Here is a 20,809-nt window from a genome sequence, read left to right on the forward strand (position 1 = left end):
TTGTTGCTTTTAATGATGGCAACATTGGTAGGGTAAAAGTGCTACAGCATATGGGAATTAATCCTGGAGGAAACTGCATCAGAGAACTTGAACAGGTGGACAAGGTTCGCATCGATTAAGCAGAGTATGCAGCACAGTTGGCCACTAAGAAGTCAAGAAAGAAGAAAAGAAGAAAGAACTTGGGAAAAGATCAAGAGGATGATATACAGTATGGTGCAGGGCGGTTTTCTTTCACTGCTGCCATGTCCCGCGCTGACGCAGTGTCGGCATTGTTAGGAACGGATTTGGCAAAGTTAGTGGAAAGGGGTAGCCGGATGCCCTTCCTGCTGCCACCCCGTACCCCCCCGGGACGGAATTTGTGTACCCCTGCTGTCTGCATTTAGTGTAATTCATGGAGTAGTGCGAACGTGTTCAGACGTCCGCGAGTCGTGGAACTGAGGCGGAATGTGGGACCAGCCCGGTATTCACCTAGTGGGATGTGAAAACCGCCTAAAAACCACATCCAGGCTGGCCGACACACCGACCGACGCCGGTAATCCGCTGGGCGGATTCGATCCGGGGCGGTGCGCCTACCCGAGTCCAGGAAGCAGCGCATTAGCGCTCTCGGCTAACCTGGCGGGTTGGTGCAGGGTGCTTCTGACTGACTAGAAATAAAAAAATTAAGCATATATTAAGTGAGCTACAGTCTTTTGCAACTTTAGATGCCGTTCCTGAAAATTTACATTTTCTGTTGCATTTTTCCCTAAATCTCAGAAACCACTTCGAGTAGAGTATTCAAATTTTCAGGGAGTAATAACATACACATCCTGAGTCTACCGAACTAAAAGAAGAACATAATGTTATGTATAATTAAAATTATTTAGGATAACGTACAAAAAAAGTACCCAAAGTTTTAACCGTTTAGTTAAAAAATTGTATTTCTGAAAGCAGTGGCTGAAATGCAAATATTATAGTTCCGTAGACTCAGAACATACAGTTTAATGTCCTGTAAAAGTTTCATGTCAATGGCTACAGTCGTTCCTGAAATACAGGGCAGCCAAGAAACTAAATGTAACACTGTCGGAATAGTGCGTTCCAACTCCCCTTAAACTGGCGTGGAAAAAAACGATATAACCGAAAAATTGGTTGTGTAACGTCCCCTTAAAAAAAATAATGAATTACTGTGCTGATAAACCTCTTACGTTACTTAATTTTCAAACAGCTGAGCAGAACTGAACATACTCAGACATTTCTCTCTTTTCTTATTCTGATCAACTCTAAACTGACACACAATATTTTTTAGCGCAGCGCAATGTGACTTTCAATAATCCCTACAAAAGAATGGCCCCGACTAACAATAACCTATACCTTTCATGAATTACTTACCTCACAAAAATCTTCGTTACTCGAACTACTACAATACAGCGAGCGCCAATACTGCCAACTAAATAAAAGATTCTAACTACTGAAGGCACTAACTACTGATAGGTACAGTAAGCAAATGAAATATTTTGATAGAGAACAACCAATGTATTTACCTTAATAATATTCAAAAGTCATCATATATATATATATATATATATATATATATATATATATATATATATCAGTTCATGATATACAGTATTACAAATTTACTCTTTCTGATGGACACACGTCCAGATCGTCCGCTCTCAAAATTCTGCCATCTCTCTCTCCCCACATCCAACCACTGCTGGCGGCTCGCCTCCAACTGCAGAACGCTACGCGCTGTTCGCATCCAACCATGGAGGTAAAAATAAGAGGAGTTGTCATGAAGTCACAAACTTGAAGCCGACCCAAGTCAAGATTCGCCATGTTAACTACCCCAAAACATTCGCTTCTGGTAGTTTGATTCCGTGTAGTCGTGAAGTGTTTTGATAAAAAATGCCGGCTTGCGTCGCTTACTGGTGTACTAATCGTTCTGATTGTAGTCTAAAGTTTAAACAAATCCCATTTCATTCGTAAGTGGACTTATTTAAGCGCTATTTTCTTATATATACTTGAAATTCTGATGCACTGTAAAGTTCTACAGTATGGTTTTATTTCTGTGATTTGACTTTAGATTTCCTATCAGTCCAATGCGAAGAACTCTCTGGAGGTGAGCAATACACTTGGTTTTCATTGTTTGGTTATTCCCAAGTAACTGAAAAGTCATGGCAAGAAATATCATGGAAATGGGGACTAATGTTTTAAAATGCGATAATTTAATATAAAAGAACTGTAACTTCATGTAGTTCATTAAATCTTCAGCAAAATCTATGGAACACACGTTACAATGGTTAAATTATGAGTACTTAAAGGATTACATATTTGTTAAGGCGAAGTTCCCTATCTGTGTCCAGGCTATTTAGATCATTAATCACTGTGTTGTCGTGTTACCCTGTAAATTGCTGATATTTGCCACACTGAATGTCACTTGGTAGGTACAATTTAAAAACAAAGTAGATGTGTAAACTACAATGTGCCTGACAATCTTAAATTCCGTTCTTTTCCTTCATAATTTAACGAACCGTTCACTTTGTTGACATGACAGCTGGCTTGTTTATATCATCCCTGCATCCATCTATGGGACACCAAAGGAAATAAGGCAAGCTTCTTGCAAACTTGAACATTGAAAATTTGCATTTGACTTGAAAATGCAACGAATACAAATCGGTGCCTCTAAACTGTCAATCATTGCTTTTGGAGTTCTAGCTTTATCAATTATCGACACAGACACAATGAAAGTGAATAGAAATGGATTACAAAAGCACGCTTTTCATAGCACATACTCCTCTTCTCGGTTATTCGAAGTGTATAAACAAAAAGGAATTACAGTACTGAGGCCAGAAGCTTCATATTTTGGTGTTGAATTACTGTATCGAATACGCATTTAAGACCAGAAAAACAGTTAAAGGTGCGTTCCTTATGCTGTGTTGTTCACTAAAACATTGTAACATTTACTATATAAAATAAATAACGCGTGCACACGACAGAAATAACGAACAACAAGGAATTGTAAACACTCGTCTGCTAATGTTTTGGGGGATCCAAGATGGTGGCAGGCCCCGCCCACTGGCTTCAAAACAGCGTACAGCGTAAGTCTGTAGCGCTATCTCCCCTTATTCTACCTCCATGCATCCAACTGCCAAACACTACAATAGCAAAAATTTCAACAATGCAAACCAGCCACAGACTGCATACAGCACAGTCAGTGATTTTCATACAGAGCGCTACGTGGCGTTACCAACATAAAAACCTAAACAGCCTACTTACAGTTGTTTCGGCGATAACTCGCCATCCCTAGCCTGGGGCCTTCCGTTGTGAGTAAAGTATCGGTACCTTTTGTTCAGTAGCGTGTCCCTGACGAGACCTCGTGACTTTTCAGGAGGAGGCGGTGCTGGGCGAGGAGACGATCAACACGGCGGTGTACGCGCAGCTGGACCCGGGCCGCGTGCACCTGGCGTGCGAGGCGGGCACGCGCTGCGTGCTGGTGGGCCGGCCTGCGCGGCCGCGCGCCGCCAGGAAGAGCCTGCGTCTCGCACTGTTCGGCCCGCCTGTGCCGCCGCTGGTCGCGCTGCCCAACTGCAGCTTGCGCGTCTACGTGCTCGAGGACACACGCGAGGCGCTACAGGTACGCTGCAGTACAGCAAGGTCTAACATACACGGTCATGACACTCGCTGCTGTGGAGATTGTTCCAGTCTGACAGCTGGAACAACACCAGCGCCGAGAAAGCAGCCGTACGATCAACGTTTCAGTTATTTTTCTTCTTACTTATTATGTTTTAGTGTTCGAAACAATAGTAAATTATCGACAGACTGAGCTGTCATACAATGAAGGCTTTCACGACCGGATTTTTCACCTGCCGAGAATTCTTCCAGGTTGTATGGCCGTGGTCCATGGAACTCTTCAATCCCTGAAGTTTCGTGCAAAGCTACATTGGATATCTTCACGTAGTGAAATTTTCGGAAACTGAAGTTTTATGTACTATGACGAACTATTATCCACGGCTGTACAGAGAAGCCATCAAAATATATAACCGTGGGGATCATTTTAACAGAAAAGAAGAAGCTATGAAACTCAGCGATATATGGACAGTGGATGAGAAATTTTTATCTTTGACTTACTATGATCGATAGTTATATTTTATCATTGACAAGGTTTATCTCTGCTAACACGTGAAATCCAGACCACGCCAACTTTCGACGGTATTTAGGCAGTTCTTCGACGCTCGACAAGACTCAGCACAATCAGGAGCATGTCAAAGATGTTCAACGTAGCTTTGGACGAAACGTCAGGGATTGAAGAGTTCCTTGGACCCCGGCCATACAACCCGGAAGAATTCTCGGCAGACTGAACTGTGGTGAAATAAATGTAAAAATTGCCGAATCTCTGCCTCATTGCTATAAACTACAACTTACTCTTCAAGAAATACTTTCGATTATGTAAATAAATGCAGCTTATACCACTGAAATCAAGAGAATATAAAAACATTTCGTGCATGAGAAACATATACTTTTGTAGCTGCCTGTTCTTCTTGTCACCTAACAACTTTGTGTGGAGTCTGATGACTCGCGCATTATTACACTTCACTCGACTTTCCAGTGGATGAACATTTTCTTTAAGTGTTACTAATTTTGCTTCAAAAGCGAAAGCGTTGAAAATTTCTCAGATGTAGCAACAGTAGTGGAATCGGTTCCTTCTTTGTTGGGTAACATTTATATTACGTTTGACGTTTCATCATTACGCCTGTGGTGACAGGTTGATGAGTATCTCAGGGCAGATTGTTTACGATTCTCTTGTGACGTACAGATATTTACTACAGAATGTCACTTTCTTCTAAGACCAAAAAAATAGTAAACAGCAGAAGACCTGACATTTTGCAGAAAGACTTCGTATATCCACTCAACAATGTGAAGTTTTGTTCACTACATTTCCAGCCAATCAGTGAAGTTGACGTGGTGAGGGAGGGGGGGTGGAAGGAAAGGGAAAAAACTAATGATGTCAGCTGCATTGGGACTTCATGCGGAATCAGTGGGGATGAGTGAAAATGTGTGCTGGACCAGAACTTGAACCCAGAATCTCCTCCTCATTAGACAGTTGTGTTAACCGCAGTGCCACCCGGACATAGTGTTAATGGGAAATGCTTGCACTGGCACCTAGTGCAGTCTCTTATCTGCAGCTCCCATCCCTGCCCTCCGTGCTCGCTAATTTTAGATTACTGCTGGAGGTCAAATGTAAATGTGCATCTGCACTGATGGTTCTTCAGTTCGAGCCTTGGGCTGATACACATTATCATTCATCACCATTGATTCAATGTAAAGCCCTGATGCAGCTGATATTAGTTCCTTTCCTTTCCTTTACTATTTCTCCCCCCCCCCCCCTCCCCACAGCTATACATAATCCATGTGATGTCTGTCCTATCGGATATGTCCAAAAGAACAAATACCACACATTTATATGACTGATAAGCTTCAATGGACTACGAATCTACAACCGTCAGTGGGGATGCACATTTACGTTCACCCTTCAGTGGGAATTCAAAATATGGAGGATGTGGATGGGGACTAGGGATAGAGAGAACCATAACTCTGGATTCCACATGATGTCAGTTCCTTTGGACATATCTGAAAGAACAGACACCATGCACTCATATAAGGGCTGAGAGGTGTGCAACAACACTCAGGAGACATTTTTATTAATTGCATGAAATCTTAACTGACAAATCAAAATCAAAGACCAAAAACCTGCAATTTAACTGTGATCAAGCTGGGTGTTAGTCCCACAGGATTGTGAAAAAGCCTGCTTTAGAATTACATAGAACCATACAGAGAAAATGCTCAAGTATATAAAAAATGTGTAGTGCATCTGTAAATGAAATGGCGGAAAAGACATAGTGCAGTCAGTTGTTCAGTACTGCCCCTTTGTTTGGTGTTATAAAGTAAGCATGGCAGTAGACATTGAAAAAAAATCAGAGGCACAGTACTAGGTTTATGCCAGATTAGTATAATCCATATCTAACATAAATTTAAAAGAATCTTAGGGGAAAATGTGACATTGATCTCAGTGGTTAAGTTTAAAGAATCAGTGTACGAGGAAGTCTGCATCAAAATACTGCTGTGCCCATCATATATCTTGCTTAGGCATTGTATGAACAAGGTAAGAGAGCGTAGGGTGCATACCAAATAGTATATACATTTGTTGCTTACCTGACTACAAGCTGATTTTTCTGCTCTTGCAAGCTTTTACCTGACTATCTAGTTGCAGTGTAGCAGCATTCCAGTCATTTTGATCATTGGAACAACGTTCCTTGACATATTCCACATTCCTTGGAGGTGTTTCCCCCATTTTTCCTTTGTCTACTTTTAGCATTTTGTGTCACTAAGGCAGCCAATTTATTTTCAGTTGACATATTTGTAAATGGAATAGGACAGATTGGATTTCAGAGTATAAGATAGATGTCACAAGAACTGAAATATGAAATGTTTACACAAGTACTGATATTCTAAAATTTCTTCCAGAATCCCAAGTACTCAAGGACATGAAATAAGTAAAAGATGGTTCTATTAAGAAATTTCACAATAAAGTGGAAGGAATTGAATATTAATAAATCTCTTAAGCTCCTATTAAATTGTACTTTATTAGTAACTAACATTTTTGCGGTTGCTAAAAATGTGTGTTCCTCGATAACCAGCACCTTTATGGGCCAAATTAAATGACCTCAATTATTTATGCAGATTGTCTTTCTGCCCATAATTGAGTCCGCGACTAGATATATTGGTTTGAAAAAGAGAGAAATCAGTTATGTCACTAAGGGACAAATATAATAATAGGAAGTACTCAGTTCTCAAATTCAGACCACAACACTCTGAAAATTTTAGTATGGCTTAATGAATTACTTTTAAAAGGTGACAATATACGACACTAACAAATGAAAGAAAGCAGGTATGCCAGATTCTTTATTTTGAAGTCATTTAGGTGTGACAAATTTCATTTGGTATTTCAGCAGTTCTGCATAGTTTGGGACTTAGGGACGGGATTACTGGCAAATTAAAGCTCGATAAGATACGTTCAGATACTGCACTTGCTAACATACTCTTTATGAAAGTATTTTGGTTTGAGTTCATATTAACGTACAGTTTCAATTTGTCAGTCATGTTCACTGCCATTGTGTTTACCTATATGAGAAACAATTTTGTATTTAACCAATTTCACAACCTTTGCAAGGAACTTTATATTCCTTTACTCAATTTCCTAAACACTGGAGTCACCTACTAAATACAATTGTTGTTCACTAAAAATATATTGAATGAACAATTCCTTCTAGGCCAGTTCTCTATGCATTTGGGGTAAATAAATAAAACAGCACCATATGAACACACTATCACAGATGATTATGTTATTGAGATGGCGTTTAGAAAATGACCACAACTTCTCTTTAAAAAAAAGATAGTGAAGAACAAATGGCAACCATCAAATACCAAATACAGTACACTCCTGATTATTTGGGATAATGTGGGGGAGAAGGTGCATGAATAATGGAAAAGCATGAGTAATTGAGTTATTTTCAATAATGCATTCTGCGTTTGAAAGTTTATCCAAGTTGTGTGGATAGGTACTTTAGGCCTGTTTATTTCTTAAAATAGTTTGTAATGTTGGTCTGCTACTGAGAGGAGCTGACCTTTTTTTTTTTTTTGCACTGCATTCAAATTTTTGTTGCAGCAATAATATCATTGTACTGAAACCCCCTCTGGCCCATATAACCTAGTAAAGTATCAACACATCACAATGTGGTACACCAGCTGTCAAGGTCTGCCAGACTTCCTGCCAGGCATCAGGAATCCCATGTATGGCAGCTACAATATTGTCCATTTCTTTCAGAATACCACAAAATCATCCTCATCAACCAGCATTCTCACTAGACCAGTCCAGTAGAGCCATTTTACCAATGCAATTACGCTTTGGTCCATTGGCAGTCACATTAGAAGGTAAAAACTTATTTACGATGAGACCATCATCAGATACAAGAATCATCTCATTGGAGTGTAAAGGGGCATTGTCAAGCAATACAACACCCTTCTGTAGCAATTCTTTCTCTTCTAGAACTCGCTGAACTTGTGGTACAAAATGTGGGTAGTAACAGTTTTTGAAAATTTCCATTACCCATCCATGCCCCTTTTTGGTCATAATAATGCACAGGGAGAGCCTTAGCTGCAATATCCTTGAGGTTTTTTTTTTTTATTTTCCAGCCATTAATAGTTCCATTTTGTAGGTCCCAGAAGCATTAGCATTGCTCAAAATTGTAATGTATTCTTTAGATGACTTATATTCAGGAGTACAAACTTAGGTCTTAAAAGCAACATTTCTGGTTGGTAGACACATCCAATACAGACCACTTTTGCCTGCATTATAAATTTGGTTAGGTGTGAAGTTCTCTTCTTCCACAAATTTCTGGAACTCTTCCCAGAAGGAAACAGCTGCCGCAGCATTTGAACTAAGCCTGTCTCCTTGCACAGTAAGTTTGCAAATGCCATCTCTTGTTTGAATCTGGTTAGCCAACCAGATGATGCATTAAATTCTTCCTTTAACTCTAGAGCTTCATAAAAAGATCTAGCTTTCTTGGCATACATCATACCTGAAACAATAACATCTTCTGCTCGTTTGTGGCTAAACCACTGCATAAGAGCAGCATCTAATTCGTCAGATCTAGATAGATCTTTTTATGCTTCTGTATTTTCTGCTTATTCTTTTTAATTTCACAAGTAGTTTGAATTCCAGTACCATAATCAGCACTTAGTATTTTAGCAGCTTCCCCCTTCTCATATCTTTTGATTAATTCTGGCTTTTGTTTTAATGTCAACACATGTCTCATTTCTCTATCATCTCTTTATCAAATTTCTTCTAACTTGCTTTGTTGACACTCAAGTGCCAATTAACAACAGAAAACTGAGTTTGTTTTCAGTTATACAGAACAGACTGGCCGATAACAAGGAAATGGTACTTTGTCGTCACACAGCGACTTAAACAATAGAATTGGCAGTCATTGTCATGGAGTGAGTTGCTTATTGCAGTTTGCTAGAGAAAAATAATCAGCAAACTGGATACCCAGATTAATAATTGGGGATACACTGTATTTGATATAATTAATCCTATGGAAGATATTATTTCATACAGTGCATATTCCTTTAAATGTGATTGGCATGTCACAGTATATCTGAAGGCTTACAATACACAATTTCACTTTAGAGTGTGGAACGTGAAGAGGCAACATTGGGTGCACAGTTGCTGGACCTTCCTAGGACCTTGCACTTTGAGGATGGTGGTGGACCCCTCATACTGAGCCTTGAAGATGTTGGTCCTGGCTGGCACAGCAAACCACAAGCTGGACATCAGGTGAGATATAGTACCTTAGATTTCTATTTTATGTACACTATGCATATATTTTGTGAGGATCTGAAGTGCTTTCTGATAGTACATTATAAAGCATGTCAACAGTTCAGATCTCTGCCTGGCTGCCCAAATTCAGATTTTCCATGCTTTAATTAAACTATTCTTGGCATATGCTGAGATAGTGTCCTTTAAAAGGTCATTGCTAATTTCCTTCCCTGTTGTTCCTTAATTTGAGCTTATGTTTCATCTCTAATGACCTTATCAGTAACAGGACTTTAAATCTTAATCTTCCTCCATAAAGCATTAATATGGACATTAAGAGAAAAAAATTGTAAAATAATTTTAATCCATCATTGTAAAAACTTCTTTGTTAAAGCTGTTTGCAGTGTCACTTTCTTCTTTGATAGTTTAGGACCGTAGGTAATTTCAGATTATACTATTATTTTCTAAAATTTGAGTTAGTGCTCAATAACTTCTTTTTATGCTTCACACTTTCTCTAAACAGTGAGAGGTTGCCTGTTTTTTCTTGCCGTAAAGTGTGATTTATTCATCTGGTGCACTTTCGTCAGATGTTCTACAAAGAGAACAGTCATAGGTAGATTTAAGATTTTTAGAAAAACGATTATATATGATGTGTTGTTCATCTCTCTGTTTCAGGAGATACCGTTCCAGCATGTGTGGAACCCAAGTCACGGTCACTTGCACTGCTCATTCTCACTGGAACGCACAACAGTGCCACAACAGCCATTGTCACTCTCAGTAGCAGCTTGCCAGCAGGGTAACAACAGCAAAGTTGTCCTAAGGGTGCAGCCTGACCTTGGTGCAGTGCCCCTAACCCCTGGACTCACCACTCTGACTGTTACTACAAGCAGTGGTTGCAGCTCTCTGAGGTCATCCCCAGCCAGTGCTTCACATTCACCCTTCAGGTACACATATTAATTGTATCCATTATTTCCTTTTACAATGCACTGAAATTGCACTGTGAGTACTAGCAAAATTATGTGGTAGTTATAGTTGCAAATTGTCTGCCAGTTTTGATGGTTTCTGACCCACCAGATTTCATTACATGCCACTGAAAAAACTCAAGGTTGTTAGTAGATTAATGTTAATCAAGGTATTCCTAATACCTCACTATTTTGAGTATTTTAGAATAAAACAAAACTAATAATAACACCTTAGCTTAATAATTGTGGTACAAAGTCCTAAACTGTAATGACGAAAATGTTTGCTGTATGTAACTGATCAGTGGCATCAAAAGTAAAGACAGATAGTATGTGGAGTATTTTGAAAGACATCAAATTGAAACTGTTTTTCATGCCATTGTCTTCATCACACAAAAAGTTGTTATGTTATTGCTTGGAACCAGCTGAGCAAAGAAAAAGTAGTGTAAGAAGAACAGTCAGAGAAGCGTTCAATGACTTTTAAAGTAAAATTTTGTCAACCAATCTGAGTAAACAGGCTAAAAATATAAAATGAGTAAGCCATTCAAAATCCTTCACTCATTCACTCAGTGACTATAATGGCACTGAAATGTAAGATAATAGAGAGAAGGCCAAAATACTGAATTCAGTCTTACAAACTTGTTTCACCATGGAAGATCGTAACACAGTCCCTCCTTTAATCATCATACAAACATCAAAATGGCAGATACTGAGGTTACTGATCACAGAATAGAAAGGCAACTACAGTTGCTTAGTAGCAGAAAAGCATCAGGACCAGATGAGATAGCTGTAAGATTCTACAAAGAATTTGTGAAAGAGCTTGCTACCCTGCTAGTAGCAATTTATTATAGTTTGGTGGAGCAATGAACTACATGGTGTGACAAAAAGAATCATCCGTTTTGACACATCTGTATTTCTGAAACTAATAAACATCTACAATGAATTTTGTTTTGTGATGAATGGGAAACTCAAAAAGTTTTGTTTTTTCATATCTTTTTAGGTGTTCAATATGCCCCTCCCCCCTTCCTTGAAATGCACAGCATATGTCAATGTGGTATTCAAATTGTTCCCACATTTCAGTGTGCATGTCTTGAGTTACAGCTTCCACAGCTGCTGTTATGTGAAGTCTCAGTTCATTGTTGTTGGTAACAGACACACATAGATTCTTTTATAAAGCTCCACAAGAAATAATCACATACAGTCAGGTCTGATGACCTTGGAGGCCAGTAATGGCAGGCTGAATCATTTGGTCGAGTGCAGCCGATCCATTATCCAGTAATCCTTTTATTTAAAAATTCTCTCACTTCCAGATGCCAGTGTGGCAGTGCCCTATCCTGCTGGTAAATGAAGGTCAGCGAATGGATTTCTGCGAACTCCTTGTAAACTATGGCGGATGCATTCGACATTTGTGTCAGATACTCAGGGATGGCCTTGCAATTTGTCTTTACTCAAACAACCTGTTTCTCTGAGTTGTTCATGCCATCATCTAATGCTCTGTGCTGTAAGAGGATCCACTGATACCTAGTACAAAAGTCACACTCAACAGTTATTACTGACATGCACTGTGCAAAATGTAGAACAAAAAAAGCTTTTTGTTGTCTGGACACCATTTTTACTGATGCTATCTAGCAGGAACCATGTAAAACTCAAGAGTTTGTTCTTTCCAACAGTCTGTTGTTCATGCATATATCTCAAATGATGTTATAGTTATGATTTTCTAAATTGGATGATACTTTCTGATACATCCTTTATACCTAGTGACAGGAAAAAAGTGCAGACCATTCCCATTTTTAAGAAGAGCCATAGGACATATGTTCATAATTATAGGCCTATATCATTGACGTCAGTCTATTGTAGAATTATAGAACATGTTTCATGCTCAAGAATTATGATACTTTTTGGACAACAAAAACCTCCTCTATCGGGTGTCCATCCTAAGAGACATCACGTGCATTTTAGCTGGTGTTTCAGCAGATATTCACAATTTCATTTCTGGATTGTGCAGCTGGAATCAGCCCAAACAATTACTGCTCATCAAGTCTTTCACTGTGATGCTCAGTATCAACAGAAAGTGTTGGTTGGAAAATTATTTTTAAAGCGTGATTTTACATGCCCATTCGATAGAGTACTACCAGATTAGTCTAATACAACATTCATTTTAACAATATGTGCTAATAGGGGTAATAAAACATGAAGGATAAACAGCAATGCAGCAGTAACTCAGCAGCGCTCCATGCTTGGCTGTAGCAGGGCACTGCTGTCACTTCTGGACGACTGGTTATTCTTGGAGTTTTATGGTCCCTATTAATACATATTAATAAAACAAATATTCCACTAAACTAATCTGGGACCACTCTATTCAATGGGCACATAAAATTCCACATTAAAAAATTTTTATTTGTAATGAGAAAAGACTAACATTTTCCGTCAACACTGGTTGTCACGTGAGAAACGAGATGAGCACTATTTGTTGGCACTGACCCTAGCTGTACAATGCAAAATTAAATTGCAAATATGTGCTGGAACTCCACAGAAAATCTCTGATGACTTTTTGGAGAGACACCCTGTAAAAAAATCAAAGGTCCCAAGTTTGAGCCTCGGTCTGCCACACAGTTTTAATCTGCCAGCAAGTTTCATGTCAGTGCACATTTGGCTGCAGATATTTCATTCTGGAAACATCCCCCAGGCTGTGGTTACGCCATGTCTCTGCAATATCCTTTCTTCCAGCACTGCTAGTCTTGCAGGTTTCGCAGGAGAGCTTCTGCAAAGTTTGAGAGGTAGGAGATGAGGTACTGGCAAGGAGTAAAGCTGTGGGGATGGGCCATAAGTCGTGCTTGCATAGTTCAGATAGGTTTACCCATGAAAGGCAAAGGTCAGGAGTTCAGGTCTCAGTTCTGCATAGTTTTAATCTGCCAGGAAGTTTTGTATCATTGCACACAATATGCCAGAGTGAAAATTTCATTCAGCTGCCTCTGTTCCTCCATGAGATCCATAAAGCTGTATACAATGGCACTCAGTTTGATACCATGTTCCTTGGCTTCAGGAAGGTGTTTGACACCAACCCACACTGTCAGTTATTGAAAAAAACTGTGAGCTTGTCTAGTATCAGACCAGATTTGCAACTGCATTCAAGACTTCCTTGCAGACAGTACTCAACACATCACCCTTAACAGATCAAGACTGACAGATGTAAAGGTAATTTTCGGAATACTCCAAGGAAGTGTGATGGGGCTGTTACTGTTTACACAGTTTATAAATGAGCTAGTGGAAAGTGTCAGAAGCTATTTAAGACTGTTTTCAGATAATGAAATTGTGTATAATAAAGTAGCAATCCCAGAAGATAGTACTGATTTGCAGAATGACTTGCAGAGGATTAATGAATGATACAGGCTCTGGTAGTTCACCCTGAACATGAATAAATGTAACATACCACACACACACACACACACACACACACACACACACACACAGATGACAACAATCTCTGGCTCCAGCCACTCAGCATCTCCACATTTCATAATACTGTTACATTCCATCCTGGATTTTCCATTGTTTAATGTAACATAATGCACACACGTAGGAAAAGAAATCCACTACTATACAACTGCATTATTGATAACAAACTGCTGGAAACAGTATTTACTGTAATATATTGAAGAGTAGCTGTCCAGAGCTACATAAAACAAAAGTGTATCATGTAGAGATTTACCATTGAAATTGTGAGCGAACACTTTCCAGGAAGAGTCAGACTACATATTACTTCCTCCCAAATGCATTTCACAAAGTGACCACGACAAGAAAATTTGAGAAATTGGAGTCAATACAGAGGCTTACTGACAATTATTCTTCCCACTTGTCATTTGTAGATGGAACAGGATAGGGTGGATCAATTAGTGGTACTAGAAGTTTCCTCTGCCATACACAATTGGGTAGATTGCCAAGTGTGATGTAGATGTTCTGCAAGGTTAAAAATTGTGCCAAATTCATTAATTCATTCAGTCACATGCTATATTCCATTAATTATGAGTGTGTCATGAAGGAGGGCATTTATGGAAGTGAAATCACTCAAGTTATACATTAACTGTCAGAATAAACCACTGAAAATGATAAGTGCTAATCTACTTACACTGAAAATTTTGGTTGGTTGGTACTTTATATTATGGGAAAAGTAGCTACTTAAAAAAAGAGTTACTGCTCTTCCTCTCACATTATTTGGATGCTGTTTTTATCTATTACTTCATACTAATAAGTTATTTAATTTCATCGATATCAGACTAGACTGCTACATAGGTCTATGTTCTGGCAATGTCAAAAACCATTATACTACTAACATTGGTGTTAACCACAATTTTCATCCCACAATCCAAATGTTCTGCTAAATATTACAAAATACTGTTTTATTTTGTTTTTGAATATCTGGAGATTCCCAACTTCTGGGTTCCAGTTTATTGTTTCCACGTTTCTGGAGCATTTCGTCTTACAATATGACACATCATGTTTAGTGTAACTACCTTTTGAGGTCAAACATTTAAAAATTAGCAAATTCTTAATTTTATTAGAAATGGTGCTTATAGATTGTATTATCACTACATCACACTACCTACAAATTTTGAATCTGAATCACTGAACTTGTCCTGCGCAAATATACATTTTATCTGATTTTGTCTTTTAAGTACAACATCATACACTGATCTTACCTTTAGTCTAGCTCATGTTCTCCTTGTCTTATATCAGTCATACAGATATCCATACAGTAGTGTATAAAGTAAAACCTTTTCTCAAGACACTAATGTGAAATTTGAATTAGAAATCCTCATTATCTTCTGATGATATGTCAAGGTCCAGATGCAATAAATAATTCATTCAAAAAGTATAGTTAGCTGTTGCTTTTTCTCCAATGATATTTACTATGAGTTCCATTTCTCTTTCATGTCCCTTGCCATCTCTGACAGAATTATAATGTCATCAACAAATCTCAAAGTTTTTATTTCCATTTCTAAATTTCTCCTTGGTTTCCTACACAGCTTGCTCAATGGATAGATTGAATGACACTGGGTTTAAGTTACACCCTTGCCTCACTCCCTTCTCAATAACTGCTTCCCTTAGAGTCCTACAACTGTGGTCTGGTTTCCGGACAAATTGTGGATAACGTTTTGCTCCCTCTATTTTATCCCTGTTACTCTCAGAATTTCAAATAATGTTGTGGTATCCTATGACTACATTATCAGTGAGTACAATTGGAATAACTTGTACAAATACCTCACTGTAACAATGTGTTTGGATATGGAATGGAATGATCGCATACACTTAGTAATAGGTATGGTGTGTGACAGACTTTAGTTAATCCATATTACAGATAAAATACAAGATGTATTTTTGTTGTATATATTCTACTGTTGTCTAATATCCAGCTTGCTAGTCTAATCATAACAAATTACGTTTCATTTTTCAGGGTGCCGCGTGCAGTCTGCAAGCAGCTGGCTAAGAGCCTAGATCCTCCAAATGCAAGGGGAAATGACTGGCGTATGCTTGCTCGACAACTGGGCGTTGACAGGTAGCTTGTCCTTTTCATTTCTTTGTATAAGAATTAATCATAATCATGGTAGTATTCTTAATGCAAAAGGTAATCAGTTTTGAATAAACATTAAAACATAAAGCAGAAAATTAGAACTCATCCTATACATCAATAGAAGAGTGAAAGTTGCAATGCAAAGAGTTACATAGTACAAAAAGTGAAACTACTGTTTTTAATAATAATCCCTCAGTGACTTAATTTAAAAAATATAAAAATACAAGTCAAGGGAATTATATACTCACTAATCAATATACAGAAGTGTAAAAACTTTTTGGCTCTAAGGTAACAGATGTAAAGAAGTGTATGAGGTTGTGAACACAAATACTGTGTAAAATAAAAATAAGAAATCATTTAAGAGGTACTAACTTGTATCAGAGTAGACAACAAATGTGTAATAGATATTGATAAGCAACACCGAAGTACATTTACTTGTTTACTAGAGATGTTTAATGTAATGTTCTGCCTGTTATAGAACATTCTTCTGCCCTGTAGTGCAGAGACTGTATCCGACAAACATATCTTAACCTACGGCACATTACCTGACAGACATCTCATCATTGGAATTGAAAGCAATGAAGAAAATCCAGTTGCTCATAAATGTGTAGATGGGCTTTGCTTTGGTTCCCATATAGAGTCTGTACAGCGTGGAGCTATAATGTGCAGAGTGCAAAGTTTCTTGCACAGCATGGAAATACAATGTGCAGAGTGCATAGTAACTTATGTCAAATGCTAAAACAATATGACATAGGTCTACTAAGTGCAGTGAAAAAAATAATAATAGCATGATGAAGGAATCTATGAAAGAACAGAATGAAAACTCTTTCATGCAAATAAAATAATGGAAATACTGGAAAAATGTTGCTTAGAAAAACTGCAGCTATTACTTAACAAACTATAACAAAAAAGTGATGTCAGACACATACTAAAATACTAAGAGCAAAAGAAAATTATGCATACTGAGGAGTGTGAGTGGGATAAACAAGTCAGAAAATTTTACCAAATTAATGATTTACAATAAAGGTATATTGACACTGGAAACCTATACAGACAGTTGCCATTCTATCAAAATACTGGAGGCAATATCTGTCATGAAAACTATGCTAATACCTTTGTGCTTTCTCTACCACAGGCTCCTTGACAAGAGGAATAAGGTTCTTGTTTCTATTCATGTTTTTAACTATTTGTATGTCACACACTCAAGACAGAATATGGAATTGAAGCCAGAGCAAAGTTAATTAAATAAATGGAAAGCTGTCATGTACATTTTAATCTACTGCAATTAATTGATCTTTTGCTCAATGTAAAAGTTTGAGCTTGCCTGACTGAGCTCAAAAACTGGGCCAGTTTCGCAACATTTAACATAATGTCAGCAAATCATTTTTAGGTGACACATATGCTATGTGTAGTGCTTGTGTTTTGTTATGAAAGGCTCTCACTGTAAATAATATTTCAGGGGCAAGTGAATGCTTATGGAAGTTCATAGTATATCTTTTGAAGCTTGGTATCATACGGTCATATCCACATGTGTGAAACCTTTAAGTGCTGAATGCTCGTGGGAAAAGGGCTGATCAGTACGTATTCACAAGAAAGCAAAGTAAATTTACTTGGCATATTATCACAATCATAATGAATAGTTACTTACCTTTCATGTAAGTATTTCTGAGGTGTGTCACTTTGTGACATTGCTATAACAGAAAGATGCAAGATGGCCAGTGTGATGAGACCACACATGCAGTGGTTTGTTACTTGCATTTGAAAGGGAAGTTGGTGAAGAAAATTTACAATTAAATTATTTTTGTGTATGAGACTGTGAAAAATGTGGATAAGATAGTTTCATTATGGTCATCTTGAAAACCCATCAAGAAGAGTCAGTTCATTTCTGATAGAGGAACAAATGATTGTCAAAATTTGGAAACTTTTCTGTTGCCTGAATGGAGGAAATTTGGATCTTATGATGCATTTGTATGACACATATTCCTCATGATGGTTAATTTCCTTTTGCTCTTTGTATTTTAGTACATTTTCTCTTTGTTAGCCTCCAAACAACTATCAGAGAATTTGTCACTAGAATCATTGAACAACAATCTGCACAATTTACTGCATGTGATGAAAATACCAGCCCAATGGATCTCTAATTTGTTATGCCCATTCAAAGGGAGCAGTGCATGACTCTGCAGCAGAAAAAATGTTGGTTTCACCATTATCAAGCAGAAATGAAGAAAGAGCAAATATTAGAAACACACAAATTCCCTCCTCCCCACAAGTAAAACATCCTTTGGAAGAATTGTACTGTTTGTGTTTTGAGATCATTACTGGGGAAAACGTATAAACATAGAGGAATTTTATGTAGAGAAGGACTAACAAATGTGCAAAGTTGAGTTTTATACCATCATTCCCATACCCACTCCCTCTTCTCCATCCAAAGATACTATGTACTTTACAGACCGCCATTGTTTATTCCAGTATGATAAAAATCTCTGCCTCTATTCCTCAGACTTGGCAAAGATGTGTTGTAAGTTTATTCAAGGTGCTGATGTACTGCATAATATAGATTGTTTAGCCCCCTTCAAAAATCCAATGAGTTCAAATCTTCCTGATCCTAAAAGATACTTTCTGTCATATTTCTTATAGATTTCTAGGTTAGTGAAATTATGCACAGTAATTCCAGTGATTGCCTTTCTGGTTTAAAATTCAGTGGAAACAGCTCGTATGCCACCCACCATCATATGAGATGGTACCCAAAAGAAACAGAACTGATTTTTTGGTGGGCAGAGCTTTTTTAGTACTGCATTTTGCCACTAGAAGTGCATAGGGTGAACACTGCAGAGTCAGTAAGCTGACAACCTTCACTCAGGAAGGTCAGCACTAGTTTCGGCAGAGTTTATAGTAATTGTCATTTTTGCAGTGGCTGATTTCATGAACAGCGTTTGACAGAGAAATTCTGCTTTTACTTAGAAAAAGTGGAACAGACACTCCTGAAATGTTAAAAACAGCATAAAAGGATGATGTTATGGAGAAAACTTAAGTGTTTGAGTGGTTTTATTGTTTCAAAAATGATGAAATGTCAATTAATGGAAACCTCATTTTGGTCATCCTTTCTTGGTCCAAACACATGAAAATGTTGAAAGCATTCATGCAAACATCAACAGAGATTGGCAGTGGACTACTGAAGAAATTTTGGAGCTGTCGGGGGTGAGATGGAGTTCAGTGCAAAATTTTGACAAAAGATTTGGGAATGACAAGATAGGCCACCAAATTCGTGACATGACTGCTGACTGTTGAGCAAAAACAAGGTCACATTGAAACATGCTGTGCCTGGAAAGAACAGCCCCAAAATGATCCAAACTTTTTCAGAAATCATCACAGGTGATGAAACTTGATGCTGTGATTACAATCCTGAATAAAAGCAACAATCAAGCCAGTGAAGACATTTCAAGACGCCTCATCCAAACAAAGCTTGTCAAGTGAAATCAAAAATTAAAATAATGCTGATATTCCCCACATCCCCTCCCTGGGGGTCAGATATTTAACCAAGCTTTCTACATGGAAATTTTGGAAAGCCTGAGCAATAGTGTGTGGTGGAAGCAGCCTGATTTGTGGCAGTCAGGTGACTGGTTTTTCTATCATGACGATGCCCCTGCTCACACAGCCCTGTCCCCATGACAGTTCTTGACAAAAAATGATATACCCCCTGTTCCTCACTCCCCCATACTCACCCAACCATGTCCCATATACCTTTTTTTGTTTCCTGGAATGAAAAAAGCATTTTGCTGATGTTTCTGAGGTGAAGGAAAAAATTACAGGGGCACTGTCAAGTATCAAAAATATGAATTTAACCAATGTTTTGAAAAATGGAATAAAGCATTAGACAAGTGTATTAGTGCATGTGGAGGATACTTTAAAAGGGGTTGAAGGTTTGTGCTTAAAATGTGAACAAACACATTAAAAAATAAAATAATATCTGCATGAGACCAGTAAAGTCTCTGAAATTGTGTCATTTCATTTGCCGTTAAAAGAAAATAGTTTGGTTTCTTTTGGGTACCCTATTGTATGTCTGAAAAGGATTATTCTCCTGCTTTGAAGCGACATGAAAAGTATGTACTTACGGTTTCCCTTAGCTCTTTCTTCAGGTTGATCAGCATTCCCAGCACTCAACAATGCAAATCTTTAAGTTGCCCCATTTTATCATTAATGATAATCTGATTGTCTTTAGAAACTGAAAGCTAGTGATACACTTGGTCAACTGATACCTGGTGATAAGCATCACTGAATCTATGGTGCAGTAACTGCAGCACAAAATCAGCTGCTATGCTTTCAATCTGCCAATGGCTTTCACCCACTAGCTTCCTCACAGATACAAATGCTGAAATTTTGCCATTTTGCTGTCCAATGTAGGATCCTCTAAAACAATGCTCATTCTATCATGAATGTGAATACTGGTTCCATCTTCGGTAATGAGAAATTCTACAATAGCCTTTCATCTGATGTGCACAATATTAGCCATTTTCTCAAGTGGTAAAACTATTGCTGCAATATGCGGATATTTTCAAAGGGTATAGAACATTGGAATACCAGTGTAAAAAATCAGGTTTGTTACATTACTACAAAACCTGAGCAGATGGAAAATATAAAGCATTACTTTAGTCCTGTCCTTCTTTTTGCAACTCTTGTTACATTGTGAATGATGATCTAGACTACAACTGGTGGCACACCTGGCCAACAGCCTGAGGCTGTGCATATGCAGGGTGATTCCAGGATAGTGTTATAAAACCTTCAGGGATGATGGAAAAGGGTAATTGTATCAATTTGAGATAAGGAACCATATTCCAGAAATGACAAGACAATAGTTATAAGCAAAAATTGTTCTGATGCCTCTGACAATTGACCTCTTCTACTGCAAGCTCTTTGCTTTCCATATTTTGG

The 20,809-nt window shown here is 38.1% G+C and overlaps 1 protein-coding gene across 1 annotated transcript in view; it reads left to right on the forward strand.

Moving 5' to 3' along the window:
• The window catches only part of LOC124545710 (netrin receptor UNC5C), a 227,348-nt gene that overhangs the window by 202,609 nt on the left and 3,930 nt on the right, over nt 1-20,809 (forward strand). Inside the window, exons 10-13 of the mRNA XM_047124654.1 lie at nt 3,368-3,613; nt 9,227-9,373; nt 10,028-10,296; nt 15,764-15,865. Of these exons, the coding sequence (XP_046980610.1) occupies nt 3,368-3,613; nt 9,227-9,373; nt 10,028-10,296; nt 15,764-15,865 (764 nt within the window). The remainder of the gene's footprint in view (nt 1-3,367; nt 3,614-9,226; nt 9,374-10,027; nt 10,297-15,763; nt 15,866-20,809) is intronic.

Source organism: Schistocerca americana, chromosome 8, assembly GCF_021461395.2.
Source record: "Schistocerca americana isolate TAMUIC-IGC-003095 chromosome 8, iqSchAmer2.1, whole genome shotgun sequence".
NCBI classification, from domain to species: domain Eukaryota; kingdom Metazoa; phylum Arthropoda; class Insecta; order Orthoptera; family Acrididae; genus Schistocerca; species Schistocerca americana.